The sequence below is a fragment of the Rousettus aegyptiacus genome, unplaced genomic scaffold, assembly GCF_014176215.1.
Source record: "Rousettus aegyptiacus isolate mRouAeg1 unplaced genomic scaffold, mRouAeg1.p scaffold_m13_p_7, whole genome shotgun sequence".
NCBI classification, from domain to species: domain Eukaryota; kingdom Metazoa; phylum Chordata; class Mammalia; order Chiroptera; family Pteropodidae; genus Rousettus; species Rousettus aegyptiacus.
This window is the reverse complement of record NW_023416310.1, coordinates 96,392,834-96,413,796: the sequence shown is the minus strand read 5'-3', so window position 1 is coordinate 96,413,796 and position 20,963 is coordinate 96,392,834. Positions and strand designations below refer to the sequence as shown.

General features: G+C 44.9%; 2 protein-coding genes across 11 annotated transcripts in view; both read left to right on the top strand.

Annotated features, from left to right (window-relative positions):
- The window catches only part of LOC107499678 (protocadherin gamma-C4), a 155,491-nt gene that overhangs the window by 24,397 nt on the left and 110,131 nt on the right, over positions 1 to 20,963 (top strand). Inside the window, exons 1-2 of one of the 10 annotated variants that reach the window (XM_016124131.2) lie at positions 4,976 to 8,115; positions 15,125 to 15,471. The exons of 3 other annotated variants lie outside the window; for them this stretch is intronic. In XM_016124131.2, coding sequence (XP_015979617.2) covers positions 5,695 to 8,115; positions 15,125 to 15,337 — 2,634 coding nt within the window. In that variant the 5' untranslated portion in view covers positions 4,976 to 5,694 and the 3' untranslated portion in view covers positions 15,338 to 15,471. 6 more of the 10 variants (XM_016124132.2, XM_016124135.2, XM_016124123.2 and 3 more) reach the window with 6 other exon arrangements.
- Positions 1,213 to 5,254, top strand: LOC107499683 (protocadherin gamma-A4-like). The gene is made up of 2 exons (XM_016124137.2): positions 1,213 to 3,663; positions 5,180 to 5,254. The coding sequence occupies exons 1-2, from the start codon at positions 1,240 to 1,242 to the stop codon at positions 5,207 to 5,209; spliced, it is 2,454 nt and encodes an 817-aa protein (XP_015979623.2). The 5' UTR covers positions 1,213 to 1,239; the 3' UTR covers positions 5,210 to 5,254.

Here is a 20,963-nt window from a genome sequence, read left to right as displayed (position 1 = left end):
TGCTCACTGCCTTATCTCAGGTTTTCTCAGGTTAGTAAAGTACTCTAAGTTTTCTTAAATAAGAAAACTGTGAGACATGCAATGATAACATACATACAACTGCTAAAATGTTTCCTTTTACTACCTATTTCTAAAAATCAAAGCTAAAGTAAACTTTGAAATAATGGTGAAATAGTACCTTCTGGATGTGTTCTTAGTGAAAAAAGATCACTGAAATATTGTTTGCTCTTTATAGTACTTTACTAACTTTTCTATCTTACCTTTATTTTTTAAATCAATGGTTTTTATCCATTGTTTTAGACTTTGCAGTTGCATTAGTGACTCACTAATTAAATATTGAAAACCTATTTGAGTGCACACTCTATGAAAGGTGCAATTCTAAAGTTTGAGGACACACTGTGAACATGATAGTCACAGACATAGCTGGTGGCCTAGAATCTTCTTTATAGAAAATTAATGAGCAAATTCTCTTCCCAAACCTATTACTATATTTACCAATCCCATTGACACAGTGGTAAAACTAGCTCTTGAACAATAGAAGTTTTCTTCCAAGGGAACTAAAAAGTTGCTCCAGATTCTAAAAGTCAACTCATGTGAGGAAACTGGCTTTTGCATTGGTTGAGACTAGTGCCTAGACTTCCAACTCCCCAGACATTGGCTTTTCCATTTTTTCATTCTTCAAGCCCATCTCTGTTCCTGGGAGATATAAATGTGTCCTTCACATAATATACTGCACAAAGAACGGGCAATAAGAATAAATAATGCAAAAACTTAAAAGTGATAGAAAAATTCTTAGCAAAAAAAAATCATATGTTTCTCTGAAAGTTAATTACTTCACAAGGCTTATTGTAGAGGAAGCTATAGGTTGTTTCTATATTTTCATTACAAATAAAACAACAGGAGTTTGACTTTTATTGTTTTGGGAGAAATAAGGTAAGGAAAACGCTGCACACAATTGATAACTTTACCAAAAATAGATTGCAGTAACAGGTTAGGACTCTGAGCGTCGCTGTTCACCAATCGGGGGAAAAAAGACAACCAAGAATTTAATCCGAACCATAAGATTTCTGCATCACAAAGCAGTGGCCCTGGCGCTTTATTAACGCTCCACTTGGGAACCCCCAGAGCTTCAAGACGTTACAGTGAAAGCACATTATATTGGACCACGAAGATCCTGGGGCTCCTCAGTCCTGCGCCGAGGGAAAACTCAAGCGCAAGCTACTCCGTGGCAGGACTGTGATGGAGGCTCCGCCTTATCGCCCAAACTGCGGCAGGCTGGTCCAGATCTGCCTTCTCCTGGGGGCCCTGTGGGAAATCCGGGCCGAACAGATCCGCTACTCAGTACCTGAGGAGCTGGAGAAAGGCTCCTTTGTGGGCAACATCGCCAAGGACCTGGGGCTGGAGCCCCGGGAGCTGGCGGAGCGTGGAGTCCGCATCGTCTCCAGAGGTAGGGCGCAGCTTTTCGCTCTGAATCTGGGAAGTGGCAGCTTGGTCACCGCGGGCAGGATAGATCGGGAGGAGCTATGCGACAGATCTCCCAAGTGTTTAGTAAGCCTGGAGATTCTCCTAGAGGATAAAGTGAAAATTTTTGGAGTAGAAGTGGAAATAATCGATGTTAATGATAACGCGCCCAACTTTGGGACAGAGCAAAGAGAAATAAAAGTAGCTGAAAATGAAATTCCTGGGATAAGATTCCCTCTTCCTGAAGCTTTTGATCCAGACGTAGGGGTAAACTCCCTGCAGGGCTACCAGCTCAGCTCGGATGTTCACTTCTCCCTGGATGTGCAAAGTGGGGCCGATGGGATAAAGTACCCGGAGCTGGTGCTGGCACGCGCCCTGGACCGCGAGGAAGAGGCAGTTCACCACCTAGTCCTCACCGCCTTTGATGGAGGCAACCTGGTTCACTCTGGCACTGTCAGGATCCATATAACACTTGTGGATACCAACGACAATGCCCCCATATTCACTCAGCCTGAGTACCACGTGAGTATTCGGGAGAATGTGCCGGTGGGTTCCCATCTCCTCACTGTAAAAGCCACTGATCCAGATGAAGGAGCCAATGGAGAAGTGACATATTCTTTCAGGAAAGTGAGAGACAAAATATCCCAGCTGTTCCAGTTGAATTCTGTGACTGGAGACATAACAACATTAGGAGCCCTAGATTATGAGGACTCTGCATTCTATGATATAGATATAGAAGCTCACGATGGTCCTGGTCTCCGAGCCAGAAGTAAGGTACTGGTGACAGTTTTGGATGTAAACGACAATGCTCCAGAAGTCACGGTTACATCTTTCACCAACTCTGTCCAAGAAAATTCTTCTCCAGGCACCGTAATTGCACTTTTCAATGTTCATGACAGTGATTCAGAGGAGAATGGCCTTATCACATGTTCTATTCCAAATAATCTGCCATTTACACTTGAAAAAACCTATGGAAATTATTATCGGTTGTTGACGCATGAAACTCTGGATAGGGAAGAAGTCTCAGAATATAACATCTTGGTAACTGCCACTGACCACGGAACTCCAACACTGTCTACAGAAACTCGCATTTCACTGCAGGTGGCAGACATTAATGATAACCCACCTGCTTTCCCCCATGCTTCCTATTCTACCTACATTCCTGAAAATAACCCCAGAGGAGCCTCCATTTTATCCGTGACCGCCCAGGACCCTGACAGCATTGAGAACGCCAGAGTCATTTACTCCCTGACTGAGGACACGCTCCAGGGGGAACCTCTCTCCTCCTTCGTCTCTATCAACTCTGATACTGGTGTCCTATATGCGCTACGTTCCTTTGACTATGAGCAGGTGAGAGAATTACAACTACTGGTGACAGCCAGTGACAGCGGAGATCCTCCCCTCAGCAGCAACGTGTCTCTAAGCCTGTTTGTTCTGGACCAGAATGACAATGCACCCGAGATCCTGTACCCCACTCTCCCCACTGATGGCTCTACTGGTGTGGAACTGGCACCCCGCTCTGCAGAACCCGGATATCTGGTCACTAAGGTGGTGGCGGTGGACAAAGACTCGGGTCAGAATGCCTGGCTGTCCTACCGCCTGCTCAAGGCCAGCGAGCCGGGGCTCTTCACGGTGGGGCTGCACACCGGCGAGGTGCGCACAGCACGTGCCCTGCTGGACAGAGATGCCCTCAAGCAGAGCCTGGTGGTGGCCGTCCAGGACCATGGCCAGCCCCCTCTCTCGGCCACCGTCACTCTCACTGTGGCTGTAGCCGACAGCATCCCAGACGTCCTGGCTGACCTGGGAAGCTTCAAACCCTCTGCCGATCCTGACGATTCCAGCCTTACTCTGTATCTGGTAGTGGCAGTGACCACTGTCTCCTGCGTCTTCCTCACCTTTGTCATCGTTCTTCTGGCACTCAGATTGAGGCGCTGGCACACGTCACGTCTGCTCCCAACTTCGGGAGGCAGATTAATGGGCGTGCCAGCCTCACACTTCGTGGGTGTGGACGGGGTGCAGGCGTTCCTGCAGACCTATTCCCATGAGGTGTCCCTCACTGCGGACTCGCGGGAGAGTCACCTGATCTTCCCACAGCCCAACTATGCCGACACGCTCATCAGCCATGAGAGTTGTGAGAAAAGCGAGCCTCTTTTGATAACTCAGAATTTACTTGAAACTAAAGGAGACCCCAATCTTCATCAGGTGAGTCAATTTGCTATACCGAAACATTATCAGAGAGCTGTGTAATTGTCTCCAATTGTATAAGATATATACTATATTACATAAAAGCACTTTTTTTTAGTATTTGATTGCTGGGGGCAGGGCAGTAGACCCTACAAGAAAGATCAGTAACTTTTACTGCACCTAAAAGTCATTTTTTCTTATCCTTTGTAATCTTCATCCAGTTATAAGTTTCAGCAACAATTTCTTAATTTTATGTCTCTAACCATCTCACTACTGTAAATGCCAATTCCTTTAGGTCTTATTGAGAGTATAGATTGGAACTGTGAAATAGAAGGCAATTGTGTGAATTCATATATAAGCATCCTCTCTTATGAAGCTATATTTTAATCTGGACTGAGAATTTAAAATTTTTCTGGTTTTATACCCTGACATACTTTGCTTAAAGTTTACTCTTCTTTACTTGAAATTGTATTTTCCATTAAACAATGGCAGTTAATAAATTTTTATATTTTAATATTTTTGTGTATTTTAAATATTTTGATGTTGCATTTTGTGGGATGCACCAGCAGTGACTATGTATGATTCCTTTGGTGGACTTCTGTGATTACCAAAAATATTGCCCACTTTATTTCACTTGAGACCCTTCACTATGAGATCCTTCTTTATTTCTAAGGAAGCCTAACTTTTAAAAAATCTTTCATTTTTCATCATGGGAGCCTCTTATGAAGGTTGGTTAACTTGAATTCTGAAGTTATGCTACTTACTCAGTAGGACTCATCTCTGTTCCTGCAAATTGCTCTTGGGTTGCTCTCACTGTGTGGCTCTGGGATGACCTGATAAGGGGAGAAATCTTTTGTATGCAAGGGATATTCAATTTTTGTTCCTTGTTCATTCATTGCGTTGTGTGACTTAATTCAGAATTTCTGAATGTCTAAATTATTAATACATTACTCTTTATTAGTGGCCTATGACTACCTGGTAATTGTGGACTATGCCTCAATTAGACTTAAGAAAGAGAGTTTAAGTTTCTAGATGCTTTTGTCTCCATGGGAAATTGTGGTGCAATGAATAGAGTAAATAAAAATGTGATATGATACAACCAGCTGGCTCGGGGAAAGGGAAGAAGAAATAACAAATGGATATTGAGAGACAAACCATATTTGAGGACAGATTATTTAAATTGCTGAAGCTTTAAAATATAATTTGGAAATATCAGTTGGCCTCAAACTGTGTCGAATATATTTAAGTGCTGACATCAGAAACACATTCTAGAATCAGTGATACATATTTTAAATGCTTAGGAGAGCATCAGTAGATGATTTATAACCTAATAGCATATGGAAAACATATTTTTGTTTGAATTGGCACTGGGTTTCTTTTAGAAAATAATATTTCTGGTTAAATAAATCATTGTACAACCATTATGATGGATTACTACATAGCTATAATAAATGGGAAATGTCTTTATGTACTGATATAAAATAACCTTCAAGATATAATGAATGAAAAAAGCAAGATGCTTTTTTTGATATAGGTTTATAAAATCAAGGGAGGATATTTATAAAAATCTACTGCACTATACAAAGCACATCTCTGAAACAGTATTCACCAAAAAAAGAACACTAATTTCTCCTGGGAGGAATGTGTGGTTGAAAGCAGAGAGGGAGAGCCTATAGAATGTACCATGTGTGCCTTTTGAATTTGGAACCATATGAATTACACCTATATAAAAACAAATAAATACTTTTTATTAATCCAAAAGAGAAAAAATTGTTCTTTACAAAACATTTTCAAACCATTGGAGCAGTTTCACGGGAAAACCTCTGGGCGTCGCTGTAGGTCAAAAGAAGAGCGAGAAGATCTGCGACATATTTGAGAGCCTCTTAGAGGGTAACTTCCTGCTCAAACCAACCACACAGGACGCCAGTACAGGTTCGGTTAGAGAAAACAAAAGCAAGAAAAGTGGCCTTACCCCGGATTTTGCCATCCACGGAGGGCTCATTCTTCCTCCCGGCCGGGGAGCAGAACAGCAGCGAAGGGAGACGGAGGATGAGGCTGAGCGCAGAGAGAAGCCACCCGGTGCGGTGGCGGCAGGTATTGTTGCCCTTTCTGCTGTCTTTGTTTGGCTGGGCTCTCCCAGACCAAATCCGCTACTCAATTCCCGAGGAGCTGGCCAAGAACTCGGTGGTAGGCAACCTCGCCAAGGATCTGGGGCTCAATATCCGGGACTTACCGGCCCGGAAGCTGCGGGTTAGCGCGGAGAAGGAATATTTCACTGTAAACCCTGAGAGCGGAGACTTACTTGTGAGCAACAGGATAGACCGAGAGAAGATATGCGGGAAGAAGCCTCTGTGTATTCTGGATTTCGATACTGTTGCTGAAAATCCACTCAATATTTTCCAAGTAGCAGTAACAGTGCAAGATATAAATGACAACATTCCATTATTCAAACAGAGTAAGATTGATTTAAAAATTGGAGAATCCACTAAGCCAGGTAAAACATTTCCACTAGACCCAGCCCTGGATTTGGACGCTGGTCCTAATTCACTGCAAAGATACCACCTTAATGACAATGAGTACTTTGGTCTCGCAGAGAAACAGACTCCAGATGGACGTAAATATCCTGAGTTGATTCTGAAACATTCTCTGGACAGGGAAGAGGAGAATTTCCACCAACTGGTCCTAACAGCTGTGGATGGTGGGGACCCACCCCAAAGTGGCACCACGCAGATCCAAATCCAAGTCACCGATGCCAACGATAACCCCCCAGTGTTCAGCCAAGAAGTGTACAGGGTCAGCCTGAAGGAGGGCGTGCTCCCAGGCTTCTCCGTGCTTCAAGTGACCGCCACTGACCAGGATGAGGGCAGTAATGCGGAGGTCACATACTCCTTTCATAATGTGGATGAACAAGTGAAACAATTTTTTAACTTAGATAAAAGAACAGGAGAAATCACAACAAAGGATAATTTTGATTTCGAAATTGCTAATAGTTACACTCTCGGTATAGAAGCGAAAGATCCTGGAGACCTAGCAGCCCACTGCAGTATCCAAGTCGAAATTCTTGATGAGAACGATTGTGCACCTGAAGTGATTGTGACCTCAGTATTTACTCCCCTTCCAGAGGATTCACCACCAGGAACAGTGATCGCTTTGATAAAAACAAGAGATAAAGACTCTGGAGAAAATGGAGAAGTTTACTGCCGCATATTAGGAAACGCAGCGTTTATATTGAAATCTTACTCAAAGAACTATTACAAACTAATGACAGATGGGGCCCTGGATCGGGAGGAGATCCCTGAATACAACGTCACCATAATGGCCACTGACAGGGGCAAGCCGCCCCTCTCCTCCAGCACTACCATCACCCTGCGCATCACCGACGTCAACGACAACGCTCCGGTTTTCCAGCAGTCAGCCTACCTGGTCCACGTGCCAGAAAACAACCCGCCCGGGGCATCCATCGCCCAAGTCAGCGCCTCCGACCCCGACCTGGGACCCAACGGCCACGTCTCCTACTCCATCGTGGCCAGCGACCTGGAGCCGCGGGCGCTGTCGTCCTACGTGTCGGTGAGCGCGCAGAGCGGGGTGGTGTTCGCGCAGCGCGCCTTCGACCACGAGCAGCTGCGCGCCTTCGAGCTGACGCTGCAGGCCCGCGACCAGGGCTCGCCCGCGCTCAGCGCCAACGTGAGCCTGCGCGTGTTGGTGGGCGACCGCAACGACAACGCGCCTCGCGTGCTGTACCCGGCGCTGGGGCCCGACGGCTCTGCGCTCTTCGACACGGTGCCGCGCGCCGCGCAGCCCGGCTACCTGGTCACCAAGGTGGTGGCGGTGGACGCGGACTCGGGACACAACGCCTGGCTGTCCTACCATGTGCTGCAGGCCAGCGAGCCGGGACTGTTCAGCCTGGGGCTGCGCACGGGAGAGGTGCGCACGGCGCGCGCTTTGGGCGAGAGGGACGCTGCCCGCCAGCGCCTGCTGGTCGCTGTGCGCGATGGGGGGCAGCCACCCCTCTCGGCCACCGCCACGCTGCTCCTGGTCTTCGCTGACAGCCTACAAGAGGCTCTGCCAGACTTCAGTGACCGCGCCGAGCCCTCGGACCCCCAGGCTGAGCTGCAGTTTTACCTGGTGGTGGCCTTGGCCTTGATTTCAGTGCTCTTCCTCCTCGCGGTGATTCTGGCGGTCGCCCTGCGCCTGCGACGCTCCTCCAGCCCCGCCGCCTGGAGTTGCTTTCATTCTGACCTCAGTTCCAAGTCTGGACCTGGGGTTCTCTCCAATTACAGTGAGGGAACATTGCCCTATTCCTACAATCTGTGCGTTGCCTCACAATCAGCTAAGACAGAGTTTAATTTTATGAACGTGACCCCAGAAGCGGCTCCTCCTCGGGATCTCCTTTGCGGAGATGCCTCATGGGTACCAAGTACAAATCCTGGAGATGCTGAGGGTCCATTTGCTTCAGATACTATTTTAAAGGTAAGTTTTAATTTAATTATTTTCACTTTGATTCAAATGTTCTTAACAAATCACCTAACTGGGGTAGGTGTCTTCATTTCATATTTTTATTGTCTTCTGGGTTGAATTTAGGCAGTTTTCTGCTCTAATTACCTTAATCTTATCTAACCAAATCTTTGACATTGTTTTCTATGTAATGTGTGAGATGCATTTGTTCATAATTACAAGCCTTTATTACATGAGATCTCTTTCTTCCTCATCTTTACAATCCTTCCCTCTGAGGATTTATTACTATGGACATCTTAAGCTATTTCTTTCACATTCAGGGCCTTTATTACTCAAATTTTAATTTTACTTCCTCCAAGAATTGTAGTACTCGAAAGTAAAGAGAACTCCCCATCTTACTATAGTGTTTGGGGGAACCAGAAACCAGAAAAAGGATGAATTTTACTCATCATGGCTTGTCAACAGCAGAGCATAGGTAGGACTGACATGAACACCATCAGTCTAAATGTCTTTACAGGCTAAATGTCTCGAGATTCCAGATCAACTTTTAAAGGATGGGCAAAGTTTGAGGTCTGTGGTGTCTGCTGTTGGGAATATGTTGAATAAATGGGAGAGATCTCTCTTATGCATGCTAACATTGCTGTTGTGAAAATTGTACATTGAGAAAACATTTGCAACCTATACTCACATTGTGTACTTAAAACTTTATGTTTTGAAGTTTCTAATTATAGATATAGAATATCTTCACTTTCTTCATTGTCCTATGAAGGTATCATTCAGAAAAAAAAATTATTTCACTTAATAGACTCTCAGATTAAATATCTGTCTCAACATAGAAGGTCCACTCACTGCCTCTTTGTTATGTTATAGACATGTTTTTCTGCATGCATGAGGAACTAAAGCCCTTTACTCCACAGGCACTATATGGATTTTTTCCCCCAAGAGTCTGTCACTGTATAACATTCCAATGAAGACATGGTAATAGGAAAGTATAAGTAACACACGGTTTACCCAGCTCAAACTTTCAGTCTGATATAATGTAGCTACCATATTCCTAGTGTGAAAAACAGGAAACTTTCTCAAAGACCTCACAGTAACAAAATGACACTGTAATCTTTTCTGCATATGACAGCTAATACAATTTGCCTGAATCATTAGTCCTTTTTGGAAAGATGCATTGAGAGCGAGGCTTGTTTCCTTGGCATTTTTATGTACAAATGGGCACGTTCTCATAAATATTCCTAATACAAAACTGAAATCTCAAAACCTACAAAAGTAAGAATTACTATGTCCTAATTTAATTAACTCAATGTAGATAAGAAGTAAATAAACTCAGTGGCACATTAAATAAAACTTTCCTAAAGAAGTAAAAAGAGCCTCATAATTATATTGACTTCAGGGGTTTATGGAAGTCTTTTGCCTTTGAGAACTAAATCTTAATTAAATATAAAGAACGTCACATGGCAATACATGAAGGATACAGCAAATTATTAGAAATAAAATATAATTAAACGTTTATGAAATAAAAATGGAATTGGTGTAGTAACTCGTTAGGACTCTGAGTGTCGCTGTTCACCAAAGTGGGAAAGAAACTGCTGCTGATGAGACCCTACTTTGCTCCTTCTGCACTAAAACACGCACAAACCGGACTAGCTCCTGGGAAGAGCCTTCCGCTCTGGCCCCTCTCCCATTTGCAGCAAGGAATGTGTTCTCTTTGGCTTCAAAGAAATAAGGAAACAGCAGGCTGGAACCAAGCCTAAAAGAAAACTGGTCAGAGAGAAGGCAATGGCGAATCCTTTGAGGTGTTGGAACTGCAGACAGCTGCTCCTGCTCTTCCTGTTCCTGGGGACACAGTGGCGAGCCGGAGCCGGGCAGATCCGCTACTCAGTGCTGGAGGAGCTGGACAAAGGCTCGTTCGTGGGCAACATTGCCAAGGATCTCGGGCTGGAGCCCCGGGAGCTGGCGGAGCGCGGAGTCCGCATCGTCTCCAGAGGTAGGACGCAGCTTTTCGCTCTGAACCTGGGAAGTGGTAGCTTGGTCACCGCGGGCAGGATAGACCGGGAGGAGCTCTGCGCTCAGAGCGCGCGGTGTCTGGTGAGTTTTAACATCTTGGTTGAGAATAAAATGAAAATTTATGGAGTAGAAGTAGAAATAATAGATATTAATGATAACTTCCCGCGTTTCAAGGATGAGGAAGTAAAAGTAAAAGTTAGTGAAAATGCGGCTACGGGAACACGGTTAGTGCTTCCCTTCGCTCGAGATGCGGATGTGGGTGTGAACTCCCTCCAGAGTTACCAGCTTAGCTCCAATATACACTTCTTTTTGGATGAGAAAAGTGGAACTGATGGACATAAATACCCGGAGCTGGTACTTGAGCAGCCCTTGGACCGCGAGAAAGTAGCTGTTCACGATCTCCTTCTCACAGCTTTAGATGGCGGAGACCCCGTACTCTCTAGTACTACGCATGTCCGAGTAATGGTTCTCGACGCAAATGATAATGTGCCCCAGTTTACTCAATCAGAGTACAGAGTGAGTGTTCCAGAGAACATACCTGTGGGCACTCGGCTGCTCACATTAACGGCTACCGATCCAGATGAGGGGATAAATGGGAAATTGACCTACACTTTTCGCAATGAAGAAGACAAAATTTCAGAGACTTTCCAACTTGATTCTAATCTGGGTGAAATCTCAACCGTGCAATCACTGGATTATGAAGAATCCAGATTCTATCTCATGGAAGTGGTAGCTCAGGATGGAGGTGCTCTTCTTGCCAGTGCAAAAGTGGTGGTCATAGTACAGGACGTGAATGACAATGTCCCGGAAATGATCCTCACCTCTCTTGCCAGTTCCATCTCTGAAGACTGTCTTCCTGGAACTGTAATTGCACTGTTTAGCATACACGATGGTGATTCTGGAGAGAATGGTGAGATTGCATGTTCTATCCCCAGGAATTTGCCCTTCAAATTGGAAAAGTCAGTTGATAATTATTATCACTTATTGACAACGAGAACGCTGGACAGAGAAGAGATGTCAGATTATAACATCACAATAACTGTCACTGACCATGGAAACCCACCCCTGTCTACAGAAAACCACATCTCCCTGAAAGTGGCAGACATCAATGACAATCCTCCCATCTTCCCTCATGCCTCATACTCCACCTACATCCCAGAAAACAATCCCAGAGGCATCTCAATCTTCTCTGTGACCGCCCACGACCCCGACAGTGGCAACAATGCCCAGGTCACTTATTCTCTGGCCAAGGACACATTTCAGGGAACACCTCTCTCCTCCTATGTCTCCATAAACTCTGACACTGGAATCCTGTATGCACTGGGCTCTTTTGATTATGAGCAGGTTAGAGACCTGCAGCTGTGGGTGACAGCCAGTGACAGTGGAGACCCTCCACTTAGCAGCAATGTTTCACTGATCCTGTTCGTGTTGGACCAAAATGACAACGCTCCTGAAATCCTGTATCCCACACTCCCCACCGATGGTTCCACCGGTGTGGAACTGGCACCCCGCTCTGCAGAGCTTGGCTACCTGGTGACTAAGGTGGTGGCAGTGGACCGAGACTCAGGCCAGAACGCCTGGCTGTCCTACCGCCTGCTCAAGGCCAGCGAGCCAGGGCTCTTCGCGGTAGGACTGCACACGGGCGAGGTGCGCACAGCGCGTGCGCTGATGGACAGAGACGCCCTCAAGCAGAGCCTCGTAGTGGTAGTCCAGGACCATGGTCAGCCCCCCCTCTCGGCCACCGTCACTCTCACTGTGGCTGTGGCAGACAACATCCCAGATGTCCTGGCCGATCTGGGCAGTTTTGAGCCCTCTGCTAACCCTGACGACTCCATCCTCACACTGTACCTGGTGGTGGCAGTGGCCGCTGTCTCCTGTGTCTTCCTCGCCTTTGTCATCGTTCTTCTGGGGGTCAGAGTGAGACGCTGGTACACATCGCGCCTGCTCCAGGCTTCTGGAGGAGGATTGGCAAGTCTACCCGCTTCGCACTTTGTGGGTGTGGACGGGGTGCAGGCGTTTCTGCAGACCTATTCCCATGAGGTGTCCCTCACTGCGGACTCTCGGAAGAGTCATCTGATCTTCCCTCAGCCCAATTACGCGGACACACTCATCAGCCAGGAGAGCTGTGAGAAAAGCGAGCCTCTTCTGATACCTGAGAAAATAAATGCAAACAAAGAACCAGAAGTTGTCCAGGTGAGTTTTCTTTTTCAGTAGAAATCCTCGAGCATTTTATTCATTTTGTTTCCTCAGTTATTTTTCTTCCACATTCAAAATAAATTTGTTACATAATGAATCATAATTTACTTTATTTAGAGATTAGCTTAATTTAATTTAATAATTGATACTCTTTCCATTTATTTTCAAGTTATACTTTGGTTTAATGCCTTATTTTTTCAATATGTAGATATTTTAGAAAATCTAGCTAATGTCCAGAGATTTAAATGAAAAAAGGACCTTAAAATACAGAGGTTAAATATAATCACTTTACCCAAAGACTTTCTTATACTTAGAAAGTCTTAATAAATGAGTTGTTTGGTTGGTCAGAATTGCTATATGTAATGTTCTTTTTTGAATATTTGCCTAAATACCAATAGTGAATGTGTTTACAAAGGATACTGTGCAACATTGCCATTCTAGCATATCTGCTGTCTGCATAAGGGAATAATTTACAGTATTTGACTAAATCGGTGGGAAAATATAGAAAACTTCTACATAATAAATACCAGAAAAACAGCTTAAATTTCTAGTGATGATAATGTCTGTGGCATTCTGAAATTTGGAAAGTTTGGATTACACCATGACATTATTGAATATGTGTATCTGTTGAGATAAGGAATTAATGAGGAGCCTTAGAATTGTACTTTATTCTGTGATGTAATTTAAAATCTCCAAAGATTTAGAGACTGCTGTTCATTAAATTCAAATATGTCACACACCTGACACCTTCTGGTTACAGGTAACTCCTTCACTTTTCAGAATCAGTATCTACCTGAATGTTTGCATACAATTCTGCTTCATTATAAGAGTCTAAGATTTGTGTTTGGAAAATCAATTCAACTTTAAAATGATTTAAAATTTTAAAACTCATTTCTCAGAGATGTGTTTATCTTAAATTAACAAATTTTTCTTAATGAAATGCTGGTGTGTATGTCTCAAATTTCATGAGTATGTGTTGTAATGACAGAGCTACCCTATTCACTTTGGCTTCTGATTTACTGACGATGATTTTCAGAAGCTTCTTTTTATATAATTTTTGATCTTTCATATTTTGTATTTTCAACTTGAACATCAGCTGCAAAGTATGAATAAATGGGAGAAGTGGTAATAAAACATTATTTATGGAATAGTAGGCTACATTACTCAACCACACGAAAGGATTATTGGTACATTTGGGAAACTAGGGCCACGTGATTTTTATTTTAAAATATTCTTTGAACATTTATTTTCAAGGGGATCCAATTATATTTACATAGGGTTGATTCTGACCTCTTTGTAAAATGTGCAGACTCACTGAATAATGAATGCATCCAAAGAGTAACAGGAGAATCTGTATAATAGATGCTGATATCATTCACTCCTACACGAAAACTCACTTTTCCATTATTTTTTTAAAGAAAAAGTTATTGATTTGGGTGTGTGTCCTAAATTTTTCATGCAATGGAAAAATACCTTTTAAAACTCTACAAACTTCACTAGATTTTACATAAAATTCTTGAGTGTACATATTATAACTACTGTATACCTTTTTAAATGTTCGAATCTTTAGTTTCATACATGTTCTAAAAAGACAGCTTTACTAATAAAGTTTACACAGTGATGGAAAGATACTTGCTCAGTCATGTTTTGAAACAAAGTCTTGAGTCAGTGGTGTTTTTTATGTTTGTATAAAGTAGAGGTGCCTATGAGTTTCTGTCCAGAATCCTAAATACAATGATATCTAATGCTATTCTACTATAAGTTTAACATTGCTACACATCTGTAAAATTTTAGAATGACAATATATTATGTAGGTTAAACAATTTATTTATGACTATTTCTAGTTTTGAAATGGAATCAAAACTGTAAGACATATGTCAGAAACATGGAAATTGGCATGCTTATTAACAAGAGAAGAGTGTCAATAACAAAAAGTTGGGATGACCAGATAGTAAGCTGGGTATCAAGGAAAAATTGGCAACATAGATTACTTTCTTTGAAATAGGTAATTATAAGGACTCATACTTCACCCCCATAAACCAAATAACTCACAAATAACTCACCATTATTAAGCTCCTTGAGAAGAAACAATACAATTAAAGACAATAGTAATGTAATGTGGAAAAATTAAGTTAGTGGAATAATTTTTTATTTATAGTCATTCAGTTAAAAATAGACACTGGAAACTAAGGAAAAGAGAGTGTATTGCTTCTTACCATGCTTCTGTTTTATAAAGACAACCAATCTCCTTGCTAAATTAATTTGGAGAGAAGATAAAGATAAGATGATGATGAAGATAATAAAGAGGAAGATAAGACACAGGAAAGTGAAACAGGATACAACTAAAAGCTATGAGACATAACTTTTATAAGTTAGAAGAAAAAGAAATAGAGTGGAATAACATATCAAACTACTTACTATTTCAAGTATCTACATATTACACTTTATGCCACCACCAACACTATCTTTCATTTGTATTATTTTCTATATATTATTTTATTTGGTCCTCAGTTCTACCAAGGTAAGCAGGAAAGGTTGTATGACCATTTTATGAAAATGAAAACTAAAAGCACCACTCTACCAATAAATATTTTCAGCAAGGTACCTCTGCTCTTTGAAGAATAATCATCACTTGATTTGGATGGATAAAGTTCAACCTCAAAAAAATGACAGCCAGATCTAAAGCATAGTAAATATTTAAAATAACATGAAAATTCTTATCCAACGGTTAGAATGATTATCTATATCAGGACACAGTGGAATTGTCTTCTAGGCATCTCTGTATTTGGAGCTGACTTAGTAACCATTACTGCAGTTCTGCAGCCCAGACGCGGGGTGCCGCTGTCGGCTAGTACTCAGAGAAGTGTCAGCTCCTCCAGACCTAATGAAATCCTCATTGGACCCCGGAATCCAGAGAACTGTGCACTCCCTCTCCGGCTGTCTTCCGCGGAGATACCTATCAGAGAATCTGCCTGCCAAGACAAATCAAGGAGTCACTCCTGCTCAGAGAATTATTGGGATCATTTAGCAATCTTAGCTCTTCGGAATCAGTAAGGTAAAGGAGCAAAGAACGGGATGGGAAGCCGCTGGGGACCGCCGGGCCGGGCTGGGCGGAAGCGAATGCCTTTTCTCCTCCTGCTGTCTTTGTTCTGCCCCGCGCTCTCGGAGCCGATCCTCTACACTATTCCGGAGGAGCTAGCAAGAGGCTCGCTGGTGGGGAACCTCGCCAAGGATCTGGGGCTTGGTGTGCCAGATTTGCCTACTCGGAATCTGCGGGTTAGTACTGAGAAGAAATTCTTTACAGTGAACACCGAGAACGGGGACTTACTTGTGAGTGATCGCATAGACCGAGAGCAGATTTGTGGCAAGAAGTCGACCTGTGTTCTGGAATTCGAAATGGTCGCTGAAAAGCCTTTGAACTTTTTTCATATAACGGTGGTGATTCAGGATGTGAACGATAACCCACCGACCTTCAGCAGAAATATCACTGAGCTGGAAATCAGTGAACTGGCCCTAACTGGAGCCACCTTTGCCTTGGAATCCGCACAAGACTCAGATGTAGGGCTCAATTCCCTGCAGCATTACTACCTCAGCCCAGATCCACACTTCTCTTTGATGCAGAAGGAGAACCCAGATGGCAGTAGGTACCCAGAGCTGGTAGTGAAGGCTCCCCTGGACAGGGAAGAGCAGTCCTTCCACCACCTGTTCCTCACAGCTGTGGATGGCGGTGAGCCTGCCAGAAGCTGCACTACCCAGATCAGGGTGGTTGTGGCAGACGCAAATGATAATCCCCCAGTGTTCACCCAGGACATGTACAGGGTCAGTGTTCAGGAGAATCTACCAGTGGGCTCCTCTGTGTTACGAGTAACGGCCACTGACTTGGATGAAGGCATCAATGCTGAGATCACCTACGCTTTCATCAATATTGGTAAAGCAGTGAGACAGCTGTTCAAGCTGGACAGTAAAACAGGGGAACTCACCACTGGCGGAGGACTGGATTTTGAAGAGAGAGAGAGCTACAGGATTGGGGTAGAAGCAAAGGATGGTGGGCGTCACACAGCCCATTGTAAAATACAAATAGATATTCTGGATGAAAACGACAATGCTCCGGAAATAACCCTGGATTCTGAATCTAAACATATACAAGAGGATGCTGAACTGGGGACTGTTGTTGCCCTGATCAAAACACATGATCGAGATTCTGGATTAAATGGGGACACCCTATGCCAACTACATGGAAATTTCCCATTTAAAATAGTTCAAGATACGAAAAACACATACAAGTTAGTGACAGATGGAGCCCTAGATCGAGAGCAGACTCCGGAATACAACATCACCATCACAGCCACCGATAGAGGTATACCTCCTCTCTCCTCCGAAAGAAGTGTCACCTTGAATGTCGCCGATGTCAACGACAATGCTCCTGTGTTCCTCCAGGCCTCCTACATGGTCCCAGTGGCCGAGAACAACCCACCCGGGGCATCGATCGCCCAAGTCAGCGCCTCCGACCCCGACCTGGGACCCAACGGCCGCGTCTCCTACTCCATCGTGGCCAGCGACCTGGAGCCGCGGGCGCTGTCGTCCTACGTGTCGGTGAGCGCGCAGAGCGGGGTGGTGTTCGCGCAGCGCGCCTTCGACCACGAGCAGCTGCGCGCCTTCGAGCTGACGCTGCAGGCCCGCGACCAGGGCTCGCCCGCGCTCAGCGCCAACGTGAGCCTGCGCGTGTTGGTGGGCGACCGCAACGACAACGCGCCTCGCGTGCTGTACCCAGCGCTGGGGCCCGACGGCTCTGCGCTCTTCGACACGGTGCCGCGCGCCGCGCAGCCCGGCTACCTGGTCACCAAGGTGGTGGCGGTGGACGCGGACTCGGGACACAACGCCTGGCTGTCCTACCACGTGCTGCAGGCCAGCGAGCCCGGACTGTTCAGCCTGGGGCTGCGCACGGGCGAGGTGCGCACGGCGCGCGCTTTGGGCGAGAGGGACGCTGCCCGCCAGCGCCTGCTGGTCGCTGTGCGCGATGGTGGGCAGCCACCCCTCTCGGCCACAGCTACGCTTCTTCTGGTCTTCGCTGACAGCCTACAAGAGGCTCTGCCAGACTTCAGTGACCGCGCCGAGCCCTCTGACCCCCAGGCTGAGCTACAGTTTTACCTGGTGGTGGCCTTGGCCTTGATTTCAGTGCTCTTCCTCCTCGCGGTGATTCTGGCGGTCGCCCTGAGCCTGCGACGCTCCTCCAGCTCTACCCGCTGGAGTTGCTTTCAGACTAGTGCTGTCTGCTCCAAGACTGCACCTGGGGTTCTACCTAACTACTGCGAAGGGACTTTGCCTTATTCCTACAATCTATGCACTGCCTCGCATTCCTCAAAAACTGAATTTAAATTTCTCAATATAAACCCTGAACATGCTCCACCACAAGATCTTCCGTGTAATGAAGCCTCTTGGTTTGAAAGCATCAGCGATGACAATCCCAAAATGACCTCTGAATTAGTTAATTTACAACAGGTGAGTTACATCAAAGTCCTTTCTTCCCATAAATATAATTAAGTTTCAATTGATTATTTTAGAGGTAAAAAATATACAGGCTAGATAATGATTTTATTGTATTTAATTGATTTCAGGGGCATACAATGAGGGTGTTAGAAATTCTTTATCCACTTGCCTATATTACAATTGTTCTTTCATAAAAGTTGCCTTGTGATGGTCTTGAAATTTTTGATTATCCTAAAACAATATATCCTGAAATATTTCTAATACATTAGTACCTCACATTCTCATTGTGAAACATATTACCTAGACGTAATTAAACACAAATTCAGGCGATTAAGCGACTTACTCAGTTTCAATGCAGTCTTAAACTATGGTTTGTATATAATGTATAATATAAAAATATTTTTTAATGCAGCACATATAGTCTCATTCCTTTTCTTGTTTTAAAAAGTATACACAAATATTGGCTAAATTAGAGCAGATCTTAATTTATATGTTTATAAAAATAGATCATGACAACACTTAACTGACACTAAGTGGATTGGTTCCAAATATGTCTCTGGTTATTGGTACCGTTATCGAAAATGGGACAAATATAAATGACGGTGGAGTGTGATAATTCAAGATTTACAGGAAAGTGTAATGTTATTTATTCTCCAAGGCCCTAAGAAATATTGCCACAAAATGAGTCATAAATTCCAGGGAACAGATAAAATTATTCAAAATAGGCTCTTTTATTTTTCTAAATGCTTCTCATTCTTGGGGACAAAAATTTTACAAGTGTCATCTATGCGGATTTAGCAGAAATAAGATCCTGTGTATGATGGTTTCACAAAAAGGATGCAGTATTATATTAGGACTCTAAGTGTCGCTGTTCACTAACCCGGGTAAGGAAAGCGATGAGAATTCGAGTTAACATCCTCCAAGCATAAAGCAGATCAGACATAAAAGCTCTGCAGCTGCACAAAAATTCTGACCTAAAACGCTTCACTTAGGATCTCTGCTTGTTTATGGACCTTGACCTCTAATTCTGAGAAGCTCAAGAGTGTGCGAACCTGTTCCCCCCACTCATAATCCCAGGGAGGTCCATAAGGAGCCAGTAATGGAGCCTCTGCAAAGATGCCGGCAGCGCTACAGTGGGTTAGTCCTGCTCTTCAAGCTCTTAGGGACGCTGTGGGGGGCCCAGGCCGGGCCAATCTCTTACTCCATTCCTGAGGAGCTGGGCAAAGGTTCATTCGTGGGCAACATCTCCAAGGACCTGGGGCTGGAGCCCCGGGAGCTGGCGGAGCACGGAGTCCGCATCGTCTCCAGAGGTAGGACGCAGCTTTTCGCTTTGAACCTGGGAAGCGGCGGCTTGGTCACAGCGGGTAGGATAGACCGGGAGGAGCTCTGCGCTCAAAGTGCGCGGTGTCTGGTGAGTTTTAATATCCTTGTTGAGGATAAACTGAATCTTTACCCCATAGAAGTAGAAATCTTGGATATTAATGACAATGCACCCCAATTCTTAAGGGAAGAATTGGAGGTGAAAATTCTCGAAAACGCAGCCCCATCCTCTCGTTTTCCACTAATGGAAGTCTATGACCCGGATGTGGGAATGAACTCTCTTCAGGGCTTCAAGCTCAGTGGAAATAGGCACTTTTCAGTGCACATGCCAGCTAAAGCCCATGGGCCCAAATACCCGGAACTGGTGCTGGATGGCGCACTGGACCGGGAAGGAGAAGCTATTTACCATTTGGTTCTTACTGCCATGGATGGCGGTGACCCTGTTCGCTCAAGTGTGGCACGAATTCTGATAACTGTCTTAGATGTGAATGACAATGCTCCAGTGTTTAGTCAGCCTATCTACAGTGTGAGTGTTCCTGAAAATCTGCCAGTAGGTACGCCAGTGTTGTCGGTAAATGCCACCGACCAGGATGAAGGAGTCCATGCAGACATAACATATTCCTTTGTGAGAATCTCAAAGATTTTCTGCTTGAATAATTTGACTGGAGAAATATCAACTTCTGCAAGCCTAGACTATGAGGACTCCACCTATTATGAGCTGGATGTTGAAGCCCGGGATCGGCCAGGTCTACAAGACAGAGCAAAAGTCTTAATAACTGTCTTGGATGTGAATGATAATGTACCAGAAGTGGTAGTTACATCTGGAAGCAGGTCAGTTGCTGAAAGTACGCCTCCAGGAACAGTAATTGCTCTTTTTCAAGTATATGATCAAGACTCTGGGCTGAATGGCCTGGTAACTTGTTCCATATCAAGAAGTCAGCCATTTGAATTGGAAAAATCAGTAGACAATTATTATCGATTAGTGACCAATGCAGTTCTAGATCGAGAACAGATATCCCTGTACAACATCACTGTGACAGCCACAGACAAAGGAGTGCCACCTCTGTCTACAGAAATGCTTATCTCCATAAATGTGGCAGACACCAATGATAACCAACCTCGAATTCCCCAGTCCTCCTCACTGGTATATGGCCCCGAGAACAACCCCAGAGGTGCCTCCATCTTCTCTGACCTGCACATGACCCACAGTGACGAGAACCCATCACCTCTCCCTGCTGGACACCATCCAGGGTGACCTTGTCCTCTAGTCCATCAACTCTGACCACGGCATTCTGTATGCATAGAACATCTTTTGACTATGAGCGTGGAGTGACATGCAGATGAGATCTGCGCATGAAGTGGGGACCACCGCTTAGCAACACGGGTCGTAGCATAATTTGGGCGACCAGAACGACAAGCACCGGAGATCCTGTAACCGGCGCTCACCCACTGATGGTTCCACTGGTGTGGAGCTGGCAACTCCCCCCGCCCCCGTTCTGCAGGAGCCCGGTTACCCTACCTTGGTACCAGTGGTGGTGTCAGTGGACGAGACTCGGCCAGAACGCTTGGGTGTCCTAACCACCGCCTGCCTCAGGGCCAGTGGCCAGGCTCTTCAGAGGTGGGGGTGCACACCCGTGAGGTGGCACAACGCGGGCCCTGCTGGACAGAGATGCCCTCTAGCAGAGCCTGTGGTGGCCGTTCAGGACCAACGTCCACCCCTCTCTCGCCACAGTCCCACGCTCACTGTGGCAGTGGCTGACAGCATTCCCGGATGTCCTGGCTGACCTGGGTATCTTAGAGGTCCCGCAGGCTTCGATGCTCAGGCCTCACGCTGTATTTAGTGGTGG

What these genes read in the sequence shown, in the direction of transcription:
- LOC107499683 (XM_016124137.2), top strand. Translation starts at nt 1,240, where the DNA reads ATGGAGGCTCCGCCTTATCGCCCAAACTGCGGCAGGCTGGTCCAGATC. An exon ending in GAGACCCCAATCTTCATCAG is followed by an intron (nt 3,664 to 5,179) that starts GTGAGTCAATTT and finishes TTTTTGATATAG; the next exon opens with GTTTATAAAATCAAGGGAGG.